Raw genomic sequence first — 18241 nt, forward strand, 5'->3', positions numbered from 1 at the left:
TAACTATATCGAAGTATAATAATTGTCTCTATTTGGTAGAATAATTGAAATGTGATGTTTAAGATGTCGTACGATTTAAAAGATTTGAGTTGCATCGTTACCACTAGCTATAACATTTGGTAAAGCAGAAAACTACCGGTCTTACAATTTGTATCATATTCGAGTTCATGAGTTCGATTCCTATTGATTGCAATTATTGAGGGTGTAGTAATTGTCTCTACTTGGTAGGACAATCGAAACGTAATGTTTGAATTACCGTATGTTTTAACAAATTATATTTACACCAGTTACAACCAACTATAATTTTTGGTAAAACCAAAAGCAAACGATCTTGTAAATAAACTCGAAAATACAAATATAGAACGACCGATAACATAAAAAAATAGAAATTAAAATACAATAATAAACCCAAAAATATAATTTTCCCGCCAAATAACGATCCCCACTATCAGGTGATTTTTATTTTTTTGGTTATATCATTTAGATATATTATATATATATGTGTGTGTGTTTGTATTACTAGTTGTATTTATAAGTTTAAAAAAATTTATTAAAAAAAATTAAAATATGAAATTTAAATTATTAAATGAAGAATAGCCAAGGTATCTCTATTTATATACATCCAAACCAATCAGTCAGCAGTGGAGTACAGAGAATCTAAACGCGCACACACAACAAACAGCTACGGTCCCTTCTCCGCCAGTCTCTGCATCCCACGTTTCCAGGTGGTACATTCCGACGAATCGCCGGCGACCTCCGGAATCGTAGCTTAGTAAAAGATGATTAGAACAGAATGAAGAAAGATCGATGGCCACATTCGCCATGTCACTTCAGTTCTCCGACTGCTTCTCCGATCTTCTCTGCGGCGAGGACTCCAATATCATATTCTCCGGCGGCGAAGATGACTCTACGGAATACTCATCAGACAACCAACCTCGGTTGCCCGACGTCGAGGAATCAATCGCTGGACTTCTAGAAGACGAGAGAGATCTGATCACCGGAACGAATATCAACGATCGTCAATCGATCGATGCTTCTGTTAGAACAGAATCTGTTGCATGGATGCTCAAGGTATAGTCCTCTTCTTGGTCGCGATTCATGATTACTTGTTTTTTTAGCTCTTCCAGTGTTTTACACTATCACGCGCTCAGTTAGCCTTCACTTTCAAGGTTTCGATTTATCAAAGGGTTACGGTATTCATTATCATCTGCGTGATGATTGTATCGGATCACTTTAGCATGGATCGCTTGCTATGGCTAGAATTCTCCGGTGGTTACAGGAAGGATTTAAAATTTAAATGAGCGAGCTAGTTGGAGGCAGCGGAGTGCTATATATTAGTCACTCACCGCGATGAAACACTGATCAGTGGCGCACAATAGACCTGGAGGTGCAGTTTATGGTGTTGGGAGGACTTGACGTGTTATTTTGTTTGTGCAGGTACACCGTTATTACGGTTTCCAGCCATTAACGGCGTTTCTCTCCGTCAATTACTTTGACCGTTTTCTTTGCTCCCATCATTTGCCGGTACGTTTCCCGTCACCTTCAAGTCTTATCGGATTTTATAATAATTTTTCTACATATTTTCATAAGAAGTATAGTTCAAAATTCAAATAGTCAAATCATGAATATATATTAGTTTTTCAGTTCTAATTCGATATATGAGGTTTAATTTGCCGATATCAAATATTATTTTCAAAAAAACCTCACATTTAACAAAATTGCAAATCAATTGTCGAATTAGGAATTAAGTTATGTTGACTAGGAGTGAACCTAACAAATACCATAAGTTTTTATTTGTTTTAATAATTGTTTGGTTTGATATTGAATACAACGTGTCACACTCACGTATAATACAAGTAATCAAAGTTTTTTCAATTAATTGATGGCGTAAAATGGAGACCCATGCCCATTATATCAGAGCTACATTTGTGATTAGGTAGACCCATAATTTACACTAATTGAATTATTAAAAACCATATTTATAATTCTTATTATAATAAATTGTTTTGTGAACTTGAATTTAGGACTAAAATAATCATGACACATGATTTTTAACAAGTTAATTACCACGTATTCAAGAATTTTGATGATTCCAAAGTCTTAGCTATTATATTGATATTAGCATGATAAAGATTTCCACATTTGGGGTGCAAAAAATTTCAAAGATTAATTACAAAAAAGATTTCTTTAATTTAATTTAATCCCCTAAAAGTGTAAATTATGGCTGTCTGTTTGTCTCTATTAGTCTCTAATAACCGAGTAATGCATCCCAATGTGCATCACTACTGGTCACACCTTTGTTCTTTTGTTTGTTTTGTTACTAATAATCATGACTAACCTTTCTTTTGTTTTTTAAATTTTCATTTTCTAATGTATGATAAAGTCATAAAACTAATACATAATTTTTTTCCACACGTCTTAGATATTGAATGGATGGCCATTGCAATTATTGTCCACTGCATGTTTGTCATTAGCAGCTAAAATGGAGGAACCTCTAGTTCCTTCTCTTTTGGATCTTCAGGTAATTAATTTTAATAACATCGTTGATCCCGTGTATTAAATACGGGTCACTGGAAAGTTAACATAATTTTTAATTAAATTTCATTTCACAGGTCGAAGGTGCGAAGTTTATTTTTGAACCAAGAAATATTCAAAGGATGGAGCTCCTCGTGCTGAGGGTATTAGAGTGGAGACTTCGATCCATTTCCCCCTTTTGCTACCTCAGCTTTTTCGCCCTCAAAATGGACCCAACCGGAACTTATACCGGGTTCCTTGTATCAATGGCAAAAGAAATTATTATCTCTACTATACAAGGTATCAAATCACCGTAATCAATTTTTGAATAATTTAGTATATATTTATTCAAGTTTACACATCACATGCATGATAATTTTAAATATTGGGTTTTACTTTATATATATATATATATATTTAAATTTTATATAAAATCTTGCATTTATGATTTACCATCTCCAAAATATTATTTCATCAATTATTTGTATTTTGTTAGTCAAAATATATACAGTGAAATCTACATATGAACAGAGATCAGCTTTCTCGAGTTTAGACCATCATGCATCGCTGCTGCAACACTGCTTTGTGCAGCAAATGATGTGCCGAAATTTTCCTCATTCACAGCTCAACATGCTCAGTCATGGTCTGATGGACTGCACAAAGTGAGAAGATGTATAATATTTACAATAGAAAACAATCAACTTTATCAAAAAGAATAACAATATTTTTCATTTGCAGGAAAAAATAACGAGTTGCTACCAACTGGTGAGACAAATAATGTCCAATAAGACGAAGAAGCAACCAAAGGTGCTACCCCAACTCCGAGTCATGCCCCGGGTGAGTACCTTTTCTAGCGACTCGTCATCTTCTACATCTTCATCCTTCTCGGCTCACAAAAGGAGAAAATTAAATAATTCATCATGGGTGGATGATGACAAGGGGAGCTCTGATTAAGGAGGGGGTCAGGGGTAGGTCTAGAATTAAAAAAATAAATAAATAAAAAAGAAGAAAACCAACAGCAAAAGAAATGGTGTGGTCCAGTTCCAAAATCGTCAAAAAAAAATCCTCAATATTTTTCTCAAGAGGGTGGAGAAACGAAATTGACTATAGGTGGTGTAGATAAATAGTAGCTATACAGTCTATGCATGTACGTACAAGAATTTGGACATTTTTGGGAGTTTTTTTATATTACAAAAACCCTTTATTGGTGGACATTTTGTCATCAATGGATGGTTCGCTGATTCCCAAGGGAAGGGGATTTGGTACATAGTATTATTAATATTTTGGTGTGAGAAAGCGAGAAGAGGAATTGTTTAATGTGTGTAGTGGAATCGTGGATTGAATGGAGTGGAGGAGTGATTGAAAATTCAAAGCTGATGTTGATTATTGTCATTGAATTAAGTGCTTCACGGGTGGGACCAAAATGGGTAGTGTAATAAAATCAACGGGGACCTGTCAAAAGTTTGAAGATTGGGATTTTGAACTTTGAGCTGTACGTGAATGAAATACAAGTCAAAACTTTCTTGATTCCATCAATGAGATCGGTGGTGATGATATACGCACCATTTATATCGAATTCGAGTTGATATATGCTCACAAACCTACCATTTACTGTACTGAAAGCTCCAGTCTGAGAGCAGCCCGAGTGAAGATCAGAAGAAATCACGGGATGACAAAGATATGAATCTAGGTTCTTTTTTTTTCTTCCCTTTTTTAATTTATTTTCGAGTGGTGTAAGTTCACGCAAGGAGTGTATTCTACACGTGTGGATGTGTGCTTTTTTGGCGGGAAATATCCCTTTCATCTTCTTTTTTTTGTTGCTTTTTTCTCTTGTCCTAACCGTATATACTGGAGTTGAATTTTTTGTTTTTGGGTGATCATCGCAGGCACGTGTGACGGATACACGTGCACGGCATTTTTTTTTATTAATTTCTTGGCTTAAAGTTGGCCTAACTATACAAAGGGTCTTTGGGGCCTTTTTCTTAAATTTTGCTTATGGGTGTTTGTATTAAATTTGATGCAAGAGTACTTTGTTATGAATGAATATAATAATGTATTTTTTTTTATCGTATACTGAAATTTCTCACCATCCCCGACCACCCTCCTAGTTATCAGGGGACCTGGTGCAATGCATGTGATTGACAATGAAGATTTTGTAGCTTTGCCATTTGTTTTATTTCTATGTATGAAAAAAGTTTAAAGAAGAAAGATGTGGAAATCTTGCCAAGGAGCACCGATGGCTTCATTGCATGTGAATGGACAGGGTGGATTGGTCCCCCTAGCAATAAATTAAAAGACTGAATTGGCTCCTTAACCCGGCCGGGACCCCCTAGCTTTGGGACCTGACCCTGTTCATGTCTCGTCTCCCTGTGATCTTCAGACATCTATGTTTTTCTAATTAAAATAAGCTAGTCATGAAGGTGGGGATTGGTGGGGACAAACTGGCACAATTACTTTATCAAATCCATTTCAATTCCATATACAATAAATTAAGTTGGCAACCCAATGAAATTATCGAGTATAACTTTTTGTGAAGTACATGTTTTATTTGTTACTTGCTTCAATATCCATCTACAGCCACCCACACCCAAACAAAGACGAAAAACCTAACGTTCTTTTTTTAAAAAAATTACAACAAACGCGGAGGGTTTCGAATTCGAGAAACCAGTTAATCTAGTGAGATCGCTGGACTACAAATCCGATTAAGCCTCCATGATTGTCCACATGCTAGAACCCCTGAACAATGGGCCCAGTTTATGGGGTCACCTATATTCTTTCTGCAATGGCACTGTGGTTAGTTCCAAAGTCCAGATACCATGCAGTTTTTTATCTCGGGAAATTTTGTTATGTTGTTAATTAGTAAAATTATTAAAGTAATCAATTCATTTATTATTTATTACCCTCACTTGGAGCTAAGGGTGCATTTGAATTTAGTCGTTTTGAAAAATATAAATTTCATATTAACGATTTAAAATATATATTGTTTTTGTTGTCTGGATAAATTAATTATGATTGATGGATTTGAGATGATATATTTCAAATTTCTTGAATTATTTGGATGAACAATTTGTGTTTGGGTTGAATGATGAGTATGTATCTTATGAGACGGTCTCACGAATCTTTATCTGTGAGACGGGTTAACTCTACCGATATTCACAATAAAAAGTAATACTCTTAGCATTAAAATTAATATTTTTTCGTGGATGACCCAAATAAGAGATCTGTCTCACAACATACAATCCGTGAGACCGTTTCACACAATTTTTGCCTTGTATGATTTGGATTTAAGAAAGTATTTGACGGATGACTAGAAATGACTTCATGTTGGAATAAATTTGGAATTCAACACAATGAATCAAAAATATCTATTTGAGATTTGAAATCCATTGTCAAGTGGATTTGGTCAAACAAACAAATATATTTATTATTATGGATTTGAAATCTGTAACTCTAAATCCATCAATTCATATGCAACCGAGTGGATTTCAAATCTATTTCAAATCATGTTATGTAGTTTTAATAATAATTTGATAGGTGTTATTTGAAATTCTTTCATCAACTCAAATCTCACTATCAAAATCAAATTCATTAATCCAAACTCACGATTCTAAGTTCATCTTCAATCCTTTAGTTTATATATATATATATATATGTATAGAGTGAGTCTCATGTGAGACCGTCTCACGGATCATAATCTGTGAGACGGGTCAACCCTACCCATATTCACAATAAAAAGTAATACTTTTAGCATAAAAAGTAATACATTTTCATGGGTGACCCAAATAAAGATCCGTCTCACAAAATACGATCCGTGAGACCGTCTCATACAAGTTTTTGCCATATGTATATATAATGAATGGGTCTAGATACATTTAGCATTTGTAGCATTTGAAATATTATCATACAGCCAGCTCAAATCCTTTCAACCACAACAGAATACCCTTCAAAATTGGCAAATTACACTATTAAATATGCATGCATGTGGTATAAAAAAAATTGGATGCATAAAAATATCTGGTGATTCTAATTACGAACACATGAAAAAGTAGAGTTACTAACATAATTAGTGTATTATAACTATTTAGAAGATTATTTTATGTGAAGTAATATTATACACATTATGATTAGTAAAATGGAAATATACCTAGGAGAAAAGCCAAAAAAAGGAAGCTTCTATCGCAAAATCTCCGACATATAATTTTCGTACGTTTTATTTTTGTTAAAAGCAAAGAAAACATGGCTCGTGTCCTTATAACGAAATTCAATCTCTTCATGCTTTAATCAATTTTCGGTCATTAGCACATGTTAGCCGTACTGCTAATTTGGCAGCTTATTGGATTGCTTATTGTATTGCTCGTTCTGTTATGTCAAATCCTTCATTTTCTTGTACAGAAGGTGTTTTTCTTCCGTGGATTTTGGATGTATATTTTGGTTACTCTTTAATGAAATGTTAATTTTTTATGTAAAAAAATATTGTATGTCAAGTGTAACATGTGATGCATTTGAAACAGTACTTTCACAATCCGTGCTATGTATATTTTAAAACTATCCTTGCAAAAACCGAAGTGCACTCGGTGCGAAATTGCGATTAAATGGAAGGATTTCAAATCAATTGATTTCCGATATATATATAATTTTGAGAAGTAAGATAATAAAAACAATAGCATATTGTTTCTCTTCTTTTATTAATTATTTATGGGATGACATGATGATGGTTTATGGCTCTACGTTATGGTATGAATGATAATTAATGTGATAGAATGAAATAGAGATAGAATGGGTAACATGTTTACCGTGTGATTTATAAATGAAAATGTGAAGTAATGTTATACTTGATGAAGTGTAATACATATGAAGATAATGATGATGTAAAAGGGTGTTGTAAGAGTTATGAGAATGGATAGGTAGAATAGAATGCTGATCTTGAGTCAAATAGATAATAGAAGCACATAAACAGTATAAAAACTATGACAGTAGTTGTGGTTTTTAGTATAATGATTTGTATTTTGATCCAAATGATATGAGACAATTTCCATTAGAGAGCTAAGATATAAGACTATAACTTTCATATTTTGAGTTTTATTCAAATCGTTGTGGAATACAAGCCAAAAGCGCCCCGAAATGTATCGTGTTTATCATCGTTCTCGTACTAACACAATTTGGTAGAATGAGCATAACTCTTTGCTCTTATATTCTAATGATATAAGGCCAATTGGAGATGCAAGTTAAGGCATAGAGCTACAATTTTCATGATGATCACTTTCGCAAATTCGGAAAAAAAATGAGTTTTTGGGCAGAGAATGTGACACTCGAACAGTAAGATTTTACAGCCATAGCGCCACTGAAGTATTCCTTTATTATCGAGCAGAACGGTCCGCGCTAGTACCACACAAGGTAAACGCGTGTTTTAAGGTTGTGATTGTATAAATTGTGTGTAGGGAGCCGTTTTGTCTCATTTCCTCCTTATTTCCCACTCCATAGGTTTAGAGCTATGGCTCTCATTTCCTTTTCATTTCTTCCATCTTTTCCTTTATTCTTGATATTACTTATGACGTATTTCGAGTTTACTCTATAATAAAAACATTTAAAATTCATTTTACTTTGTAAGCTAATATGTAAATAAATAAATTATAAATTTAAGAATTCTCATATTATTTTATTATTAACAATAAAAATATAATCGAAATACTTCCGTCTAAATGAAACTTTAAGAAATTTGTCACTCATCTTACCCCAGATTTGTTGTATTGCTCGTCAAAAGCTGGTAATTTTGTGGTGCAAATTGTAAAAAAAAAAAAAAAAAAAAGTCAAATATATAACTTATCTAGTCCTAGAAGCACCCTCGATCTATCATGGAAAAAATTCGAAATTCGAAAGAAAAAAAAAATCTAAAGGGGACCATTTAATTCATAATAATTCAGAAATAAAAGTTGGGGAGATTTTGCTAATCAGACTGATATAGACAAGTCTTTTTGAAACTGTACCACCTCTCACGTGAGAGCCCTTTTGTTTTCCGATCCATCAACTAATTCATAATTTCCACCACATAATATTTATTTACTGTTCCTTTTTCCATTTATAAGTTTAAATACAACAGCATTCATATCATAAAGTAACAATTCAGTAAAATTTTGAATTATTACAAGTAATATGTTGGGTGTAATAATTGTTCCTGTTTGGTAGAGCGATCGAACCGTGGTGCTTGAACTGCTGTGCAGTTTATAAGATTTAGTCGCACAATTACCACCAGTTATAGCTTTTGTTAAAGCGGCAAGCGTTCGGTCCTACAATTGGTATCAGAGCTAAGGTCACGGGTTCGATTCCAATTGATTGCAAGGAGTTCAATTATTGGGAAGGAGATTGTTGGATGCAATAATTGTCCTTGTTTGGTAGAGCGATCGAACCGTGGTGCTTGAACTGTTGTGCGGTTTAAAAGATTTGAGTTGTACCATTACCATCAGTTATAATTTTTGGTAAAACAGTAATCGTTCGGTCCTACATAATATTTCCTTCATAAGTGCATCTACATACATATTATTACTTGATTTTTTTTCTTGAAGATACATAAATCTAATTGATCAATAAAATTATGACATTTGAGTAAAATTGGTCAAATCTAATTATTATTGAAAATTGTGGATTTGGTCTATAGTATATATCAATTAATTAATACACATTCTTAATTAATAAAATTTAGATGGTCTCAATACATTTACAATAATGATACATGTATTTAGATTTTTAAAACTTTACAAAAGTTCAAACGCTGCGCTTCGATTGCTTTCTTAGTCTGCTTGCTAGCATTTCTGTAGTATCCCGATGCCTAATTTGAGTTAATTATTGGATTAATTATATTTCGGTGGGATCGGAAGGACCGAACAGAGTTCGGATCGTCCGAAGCGGGTTCGGATCGTCCGAAGAGGGTTCGAATCGTCCGAAGACAGGTGGCTGGACACGTGGAAGACATGCAGAGTTCGGATCGTCCGATCAGGGTTCGGATCGTCCGAAGACAGGTGTCTGGACACGTGGAAGACATGCAGGGTTTGGATCGTCCGATAAGGGTTCGGAAGGTCCGAAGTGTACAGTGGATCGGATCGTCCGAAGTGGATCGGATCGTCCGATCGTTGTCTATAAATAGAGGCGCGAGGCTTCATTTGTTACTCGCCAATTCCGAGTGTTCCAGAGCGTTTTAGTCGTTTCTGATGGGTTTCTAGTCTTTTCCCGAGGTTTAGGCACTAGCGGGGAGCTACTGGTTTTGTAGCGGAGCTGTGCTCTAGTTGGGAGCTAGCGGCATCAGTGGGCTAACTACGGACGCAGACTTGATTCTAGGACTGATTGCTAGGATCTACTGATTTGAGGTACGAAAGTACTATCCGAGATAGCAGGATTGAGTATGCTTTACTATGTGTTGCATGTTTATATGTTGCATTATTATCTGTCATATGATGCATGGTTTATTATGCGGCATTTGCATAATCATGTTGAGCCTGACTATTTTTGAGATAGCCTGTTGAGAGGGTGCTCAGCCCTCGTTTGTTGTGGATGGTTGGACCCCGTTGGCCGACGGTGGTCAGGTCACCGGTATATCCACAGGTTTATTTTGGTATGGGAGCCACCTCCTGGTGCGACGGCGCAGAGTGCTACATACCTTGACGTCATTTACCTGAGCAGTATTTCGATATACCCAGATCCTGGTATCCAGTACATTTTGCATACATGCATGTCATAGTCTTGTATACTCATGCTTTCGGTGCTGAGCGTTTTATGCTCACGTCCTCGGTTTATCTCTGTTTTGGACACCCTATTCGATGGGGCAGGTCTCAGGTTGGACGGTCCAGGAGGGAGTGGACAGGGAGCTGGCAGAGGTTGACCTGTAGTTGTTGGTATTTGTTCTTGGTATTTAGTTCGATCTGGTTGTTTAAGTATTTTGTACTTACAGATTCGATTGGGTTGTATTACTGTTTTTCCGCTGTTTACCTGATTCAGTTTTAAATGTTAATTTTGCATGCTTAAGTTCTGATTAGTAGGTGATTCTGGAACGGGTCACTACATTTATGGTATCAGAGCATGCATTAAGATTTTGGGATTTAGAACTGTTCTTTTGGGTTTAATCTCTGGTAACTTTTGTAGCTAAGAGATGTCTGGTTTTGACGACGATGCTAGTAGTCATGGCAACGTTGGACGCTGGGGAGACCGCGACGATCGGGAGCGTCGTCGAGAGCATCGAGAACGTCGTCAACACCGTCGTGATGAGCCTCGGAGTTTTAGTATGCATCGGTTCTTGCAGATGGGGCCGAAACCTCTTTCAGGCGGTGAGACCCCGGATGTTGCGGAGAACTGGCTTGAGAGGATGGAGAGCTGCTTCAAGACTTTTCAGTGCTCGGCGGAGCAGCAGATTGATACCCTTGATTTCTTGCTGGAGGGTGGTGCGCGCAAGTGGTGGAGGTCTACCTCTGAACCGATAGTTCAGCGACAGGGTCGAGTTCTTTGGGCCGATTTCCGAGCCGCTTTCATGCTGCTTTACTTTCCGCCAGCTCTTCTGCAGACCAAGGCGATTGAGTTGATCAATCTGAAGCAGGGAAGTTTGTCTGTTGATGAGTATCAGCAGAAGTTCTTTGAGTTGCTTCCGTATGTTCCGCATGTCAGTGACAATGCTATGGCCAAGTATAACCATTTTCTTCAGGGCCTCAATCAGGAGATTTATGATCGGGTTGTTGTCTGCGATGATCCGACATCGTATGAGGGCCTTGTAAATCGTTGTCGCCAGGCTGAGGGAATTTTGTTGAGAGGTCGAGCCATGCAGTCTGCTCGTCCTACTAGTTCTTTAGGTCCCCGCGCCCAAGCATTTAAGAAGGCTGGATCTACTTCTTCTTCCTCTGGATCTGGAGGAGTTCACCATTTTGGGAAGAAGAGGGGCCCGTGTCAGCACTGCGGGAAGGATCATCCGACGGAGCGTTGTCGCAAGGTTGCGGGTGCTTGTTACAAGTGCGGTGAGATGGGCCACATGAAGAGAGATTGTCCACAGACGGGCGGAGGATCAGGATCTGGTTCTCAGGCTTCAGTTCATCAGAGGCCACAGCAGGGACAGTCTACTCGGGGTTCTAACCTCCGACCGCGTACTCAAGGGCAGGTCTTTGCTCTTAACCAGGATCAGGCTGCTGAGGAGAACGAGAGAGTTATCGCAGGTTTATTTTTATTATGTGGATTACCTGCTTACGTTCTCATTGACACTGGTGCATCTCATTCATTCATATCTGCGAGATTTGTTAAGCGTCATGCATTACCTTTCACTTCTTTGGACGTTGTGGTATCTGTTTCCACACCGATGGGTCATTCGGTGCTAGCTAGACGTCTAGTTTTAGGTTGTCCTCTAGAATTTGAGGGTAATGTTTTAATTGCTAATTTGATGATTCTTGCGATGGAGGATTTTGATTGCATTCTGGGAATAGATGTGCTGACTGTGTTTAGAGCTACTGTGGACTGTTATCAGAAGTTTGTGCAGTTTCGTCCAGTTGAGGGCGACAGTTGGTTTTTCTATGGAGAGGGAGCGCGACCCCCGATGCCTGTGGTTTCTGCTCTGAAAGCCTGTCGTGCTTTAGAGTCGGGCGGGGAAGGCTACCTTATCTATGCTATTGATTCGTCCGCAGATAGTGTCGGTATCAGTGACATTCCAGTGGTTTGCGATTTTCCGGATATTTTTCCCGAGGAGATTCCTGGTTTTCCTCCCGTTCGGGATGTGGATTTCGGCATTGATTTAGTGCCAGACACGGCACCAATCTCTAGAGCTCCTTATCGTTTAGCTCCATCGGAGATGCAAGAATTGAAACAGCAGTTGCAGGATCTTCTTGACAAGGGGTATATTCGACCCAGTGTGTCCCCGTGGGTAGCACCAGTTCTTTTTGTCAAAAAGAAGGATGGTTCTATGCGGCTCTGCATAGATTATCGGCAGTTGAATCGTGCTACGATAAAGAATAAGTATCCGTTGCCACGGATTGATGATTTATTTGATCAACTGCAAGGTACCTCTGTGTATTCCAAAATTGATTTAAGGTCTGGTTATCATCAGCTTCGAGTTCATCAGGGAGATATATCGAAGACTGCATTCAGGACCCGGTATGGGCATTATGAGTTTCTGGTTATGCCTTTTGGGGTGACGAATGCACCAGCAGTTTTTATGGATCTGATGAATCGGGTTTTTCGGGAATTCTTGGATAAGTTTGTTGTGGTGTTTATAGATGATATCTTAATCTATTCGCATGATCAGCAAGAACACGCACAACACTTAAGGATTATTTTACAGACACTTCGCGAGAATCAGCTTTATGCGAAGTTGAGTAAATGTGAGTTTTGGATTGACAGGGTTGTATTCCTTGGTCATGTCATTTCTAGCAAGGGAGTTTCAGTTGACCCAAGTAAGGTGGAAGCGGTATTGAACTAGTCGCGTCCGACGACAGTAGCCGAGATCCGCAGTTTTCTGGGATTGGCTGGGTATTATCGCCGTTTCATTGTCAACTTCTCTCAGATTGCTAAGCCACTCACTCAGCTCACTCGGAAAGATGTTTCATTTGAATGGACATCAGAGTGCGAAGAGAGTTTCTTGGAACTTCGTAGACGTTTGACATCTGCGCCTGTTTTGGCTTTACCGTCTGGATCTGGTGGTTTCAGTGTTTACACCGATGCCTCTTTACAGGGACTAGGGTGTGTTCTGATGCAGAATGAGCATGTGATTGCTTATGCGTCGAGACAGTTAAAGCCTCATGAGGAAAACTATCCTGTTCATGATCTGGAATTAGCAGCGATCGTTTTTGCTTTGAAAATCTGGCGCCATTATCTGTATGGTGAGCGATTTGAGATCTTCACTGATCATAAGAGTTTGAAGTATCTGTTCACTCAGGCTGAGTTGAACATGCGTCAGCGTCGTTGGATGGATCTACTCAAGGATTACGATTGTGAGATCAAGTATCATCCAGGATCTGCGAATCTCACGGCCGATGCTCTTAGTCGCAAGGTGAGATTGTCTGCTCTTCAGACTTGTGCTGTATCTGGGATTATTCAGGATTTCTGTTCGATGGGATTCAATTGTAAGCATCGGAAGGGAACGGAGAGTATCCGTATAGCTACTATTTTGTCTGAGCCAGTTTTGTATTCTCGGATTAGAGATGCTCAGATGTCTGATTCTAAGATTCAGAAATTAGCTCGGTTGGCTGATGGAGATAATACTTCTGGTTTCCACTATCAGTCCGAGGGTCTTTTGTGCTTATCTGGTCGTGTTGTTGTACCGGAAGATGACACTTTGAGGGAGGAGATTTTGTCCCAGGCTCATCGTAGCAAGTTGAGTGTTCATCCAGGGAGCAACAAGATGTATAAGGATTTGAGGACTCGATTTTGGTGGAAAGGTATGAAACATAATGTTTATCAGTATGTCTCCAAGTGCCTTGTCTGTCAGCAGGTGAAGGCTGAGTATCGACGACCTGGAGGTTTGTTGCAGAATCTTCCTATTCCGGAGTGGAAGTGGGAGCATATCACGATGGACTTCGTGACTCACTTGCCTATGTCTGTGGGGAATAGAGATGCTATCTGGGTGGTAGTGGATCGGCTTACTAAGTCTGCTCATTTTCTTCCGTATAACAGAGATTTCACTTTCGATCGGATGGCACGGTTTTACATTCAGGAGATTGTACGGTTTCATGGTGTGCCCGTGAGTATCGTTAGTGACAGAGATCCTCGATTTACATCTAGATTTTGGGGCAGCTTTCAGCAAGCTTTGGGCACTACCTTGAGTTTGAGTACTGCATATCACCCAGAGACTGACGGTCAGTCAGAGAGGACTATTCGTACTCTTGAGAATATGTTGAGATCTTGTGTGATGGATTTCGGGCCAGCTTGGCAGGATCATCTGCCGCTGATAGAGTTTGCATACAACAACAGTTTTCATAGGAGTATTGGTATGTCTCCGTTTGAAGCATTGTATGGTCGACGTTATCGTACTCCTCTGTTCTGGGAAGAAGTCGGAGAACGACAGGTCGAGGGTCCAGAATTGATTCAGCAGGCCATGGACAAAGTTCTTGTGATCAAACAGCGGATTAAGACTGCTCAGGATCGACAAGCGAGTTATGCGAACTCCAAGCGCAGACCTCTTCATTTTGATGCAGGCGAGAAAGTGTTTCTCAAGGTATCACCTTTTCGGAGGATTCTGAGATTTGGACTCAAGGGTAAGCTATCTCCGAGATTCATTGGTCCTTTTGAGATCTTAGAATGTGTGGGAGATTTGGCCTACAGATTAGCTTTGCCACCGTATCTGTCTAGTGTTCACAATGTGTTTCATGTGTCCTTGTTGAGACGATACGTAGCGGATGAGTCTCATGTTTTGCATCCGACAGAAGTTCAGCTGAATCCGGATTTGTCTTTTGTGGAAAGACCGGTTTCGATCTTAGACCGGAAGGATAAGGTACTGCGGAATAAGACTATTCCTCTTGTCTTAGTGCAGTGGCAGCGCCGAGGTACTGAAGAAGCTACTTGGGAACTAGAGAGTCGCATGCGGTCAGAGCATCCAGAGTTGTTCTAGTTGTAGTATTTTCAGTAATGATTGTAATTTCAGTTGTACTTTCAGTTGTAATTCATTCTTAAGTTGAATGTATTGTTGTTCAGAATTGTCATTCTTCAGACTCGATTTCGCGGACGAAATCCTTTTTAGGGGGGGAGAATGTAGTATCCCGATGCCTAATTTGAGTTAATTATTGGATTAATTATATTTCGGTGGGATCGGAAGGACCGAACAGAGTTCGGATCGTCCGAAGCGGGTTCGGATCGTCCGAAGAGGGTTCGAATCGTCCAAAGACAGGTGGCTGGACACGTGGAAGACATGCAGAGTTCGGATCGTCCGATCAGGGTTCGGATCGTCCGAAGACAGGTGTCTGGACACGTGGAAGACATGCAGGGTTCGGATCGTCCGATAAGGGTTCGGAAGGTCCGAAGTGTACAGTGGATCGGATCGTCCGAAGTGGATCGGATCGTCCGATCGTTGTCTATAAATAGAGGCGCGATGCTTCATTTGTTACTCGCCAATTCCGAGTGTTCCAGAGCGTTTTAGTCGTTTCTGATGGGTTTCTAGTCTTTTCCCGAGGTTTAGGCACTAGCGGGGAGCTACTGGTTTTGTAGCGGAGCTGTGCTCTAGTTGGGAGCTAGCGGCATCAGTGGGCTGACTACGGACGCAGACTTGATTCTAGGACTGATTGCTAGGATCTACTGGTTTGAGGTACGAAAGTACTATCCGAGATAGCAGGATTGAGTATGCTTTACTATGTGTTGCATGTTTATATGTTGCATTATTATCTGTCATATGATGCATGGTTTATTATGCGGCATTTGCATAATCATGTTGAGCCTGACTATTTTTGAGATAGCCTGTTGAGAGAGTGCTCAGCCCTCGTTTGTTGTGGATGGTTGGACCCCGTTGGCCGACGGTGGTCAGGTCACGGGTATATCCACAGGTTTATTTTGGTATGGGAGCCACCTCCTGGTGCGACGGCGCAGAGTGCTACATACCTTGACGTCATTTACCTGAGCAGTATTTCGATATACCCAGATCCTGGTATCCAGTACATTTTGCATACATGCATGTCATAGTCTTGTATACTCATGCTTTCGGTGCTGAGCGTTTTATGCTCACGTCCTCGGTTTATCTCTGTTTTGGACACCCTATTCGATGGGGCAGGTCTCAGGTTGGACGGTCCAGGAGGGAGTGGACAGGGAGCTGGCAGAGGTTGACCTGTAGTTGTTGGTATTTGTTCTTGGTATTTAGTTCGATCTGGTTGTTTAAGTATTTTGTACTTACAGATTCGATTGGGTTGTATTACTGTTTTTCCGCTGTTTACCTGATTCAGTTTTAAATGTTAATTTTGCATGCTTAAGTTCTGATTAGTAGGTGATTCTGGAACTGGTCACTACAATTTCAGATATCATATTTAAATAACTGAGTAAATAATCAATGTACACATGATGATGCATCCAATATTTAGGTTTTAAATGTATTAGTCGGATTGTACCAAATTAAAAGATTTAATTGTTAATTAAAACGCAAAGAGATAGTAAATAGGACCATGGTGGAAGGCGCTATACACTATCTTCGATTAATGACATGCATTATTAGAACAATGTAATTGTCTTGACAAAGACAAAACCGAAAGAGAAATAAAGTGGCCATTTTAGAAGAAGACGTAATTAATTTTGTTGGTGCAAATTTTTAAATAAAGACTATACTTCATTTATTGCATTGTCTAGGCTCTAGATTATCAAACAGAGCTACGCAAATTAGAAGTGGGTATGAACTATCATTCACTCTCAAATATTAATCTTTAAATTCCATACTAACATATGTGCTTCAATATAAATATGTCAATGCTTACTTTACATAAATGATGATAGACAAAAATTTGTGTGACACGGTCTTACAGATCGTATTTTGTGAGATTAATATCTTATTTAGGTCATCAATGAAAAAGTATTAATTTTTATGTTAATAGTTTTATTTTTTTATTGTGAATATCGGTAGAGTTTACCCGTCTCACAGATAAAGATTCATGAGACCGTCTCATAAGAGACTTATAGTGGTCCGACATTGTGACATCAATTAGTTTTTAGGAAGATGTCATATTCATTTAAATAAGTAATATTTTTCATTTAATATACGGATAACTACAATGTCTGATTCATATCAAGAGTTCAAAATTTCAAATATTATTTCTACACATTACATATTTAATATAATTTCATTATCTTTATCCAAAATTTAAAAAATATGACATAAGTTTATGAATCAACCCGATCTATTAATGATCATGATTCATATAAGTAGTAATCATTATTTTATACACATATCGTTTTTATGTCGTTCGCTAGTATCGTGACGCCGGGGACCAAATAGGTCGAGGGGTGATCGTCGATGCTATGAGGTTGCACGGACAATGAGCGGATTCTGACATGTTTCTAGGCGAAGGAATATGAATGAACCGATTTCACATCGGAATGAGAGATTTTCCAAAACTGTACAATTATGAGACCGTGCAGTTGAGAATTACTTTAAAGATTTGATATGTGCTATTCATATAAAAAAGATGCATATTTTTTTCGGGAACTTATCTTATAAGAACTCTAAATTTAAGTATGTTTAACTTGAGGCAATTCTGGAGGTGTTTGACTTGAGGCAATTTTAGGATGAGTGGCCCCTCGAGAAGTTTCTTAGGGTGTGTATGAGTCATGAGTACATAATTAAGTACGCTGGAAATACTCGTCTTGATACAGTGAAGATAGAATCAAATCTGAAACTTTACATGTATATATAAAATTCTCATCGAATAAAAGTTATATGGCAAAAAATTGTGTGAAACGGTTTCACGAGTCGTATTTTGTGAGACAGATCTCTTATTTGGTTCATCCATGAAATTTTTTTACTTTTTATACTAAATGTATTACTTTTTTATTGTGAATATCGATAGTGTTGACTCGTCTCACAGATAATTACTCGTGAGACCGTCTCACAAAATACCTACTCTAATTATATTGCTTCGATTTCATCTAGTCTGTTTTTTAAAAAAATGTTAATTAATTTCGATGTACTTAGTTTGTGTTAATTAAAAGAATAAGAGTCCATGATTAGAAAAATCAGGAGGTCGTTAGCTATTTCTTGATATGACTATTACTTAGAGACGTCATGCAATCATCATAAATT

At 38.2% G+C, this 18241-nt stretch overlaps 1 protein-coding gene across 2 annotated transcripts; it reads left to right on the top strand.

Moving 5' to 3' along the window:
- Window positions 1-623: 623 nt before the first annotated feature.
- On the top strand, window positions 624-4580 carry LOC140807104 (cyclin-D1-1-like). 2 transcript variants are annotated; one of them, XM_073163799.1, is made up of 6 exons: window positions 624-1071; window positions 1438-1524; window positions 2423-2521; window positions 2613-2814; window positions 3011-3176; window positions 3253-3420. In XM_073163799.1, the coding sequence occupies exons 1-6, from the start codon at window positions 808-810 to the stop codon at window positions 3260-3262; spliced, it is 828 nt and encodes a 275-aa protein (XP_073019900.1). In that variant the 5' UTR covers window positions 624-807; the 3' UTR covers window positions 3263-3420. The 2 variants fall into 2 exon arrangements, with proteins under 2 accessions (XP_073019900.1, XP_073019899.1); XM_073163798.1 differs by having other exon boundaries at window positions 626-1071; window positions 3046-3176; window positions 3253-4580.
- Window positions 4581-18241: the final 13661 nt, after the last annotated feature.

Source organism: Primulina eburnea, chromosome 12 (genome assembly GCF_022965805.1).
Source record: "Primulina eburnea isolate SZY01 chromosome 12, ASM2296580v1, whole genome shotgun sequence".
Classification (NCBI taxonomy): Eukaryota; Viridiplantae; Streptophyta; class Magnoliopsida; order Lamiales; family Gesneriaceae; genus Primulina; species Primulina eburnea.

Bases quoted from the DNA above. Each gene is read 5' to 3' on its own strand.
- LOC140807104 (XM_073163798.1), top strand. From the start codon at position 808: ATGGCCACATTCGCCATGTCACTTCAGTTCTCCGACTGCTTCTCCGAT. The intron at 1,525-2,422 runs GTACGTTTCCCG...CACACGTCTTAG, and splicing joins TTTGCTCCCATCATTTGCCG to ATATTGAATGGATGGCCATT. The intron at 2,522-2,612 runs GTAATTAATTTT...TTCATTTCACAG, and splicing joins CTTCTCTTTTGGATCTTCAG to GTCGAAGGTGCGAAGTTTAT.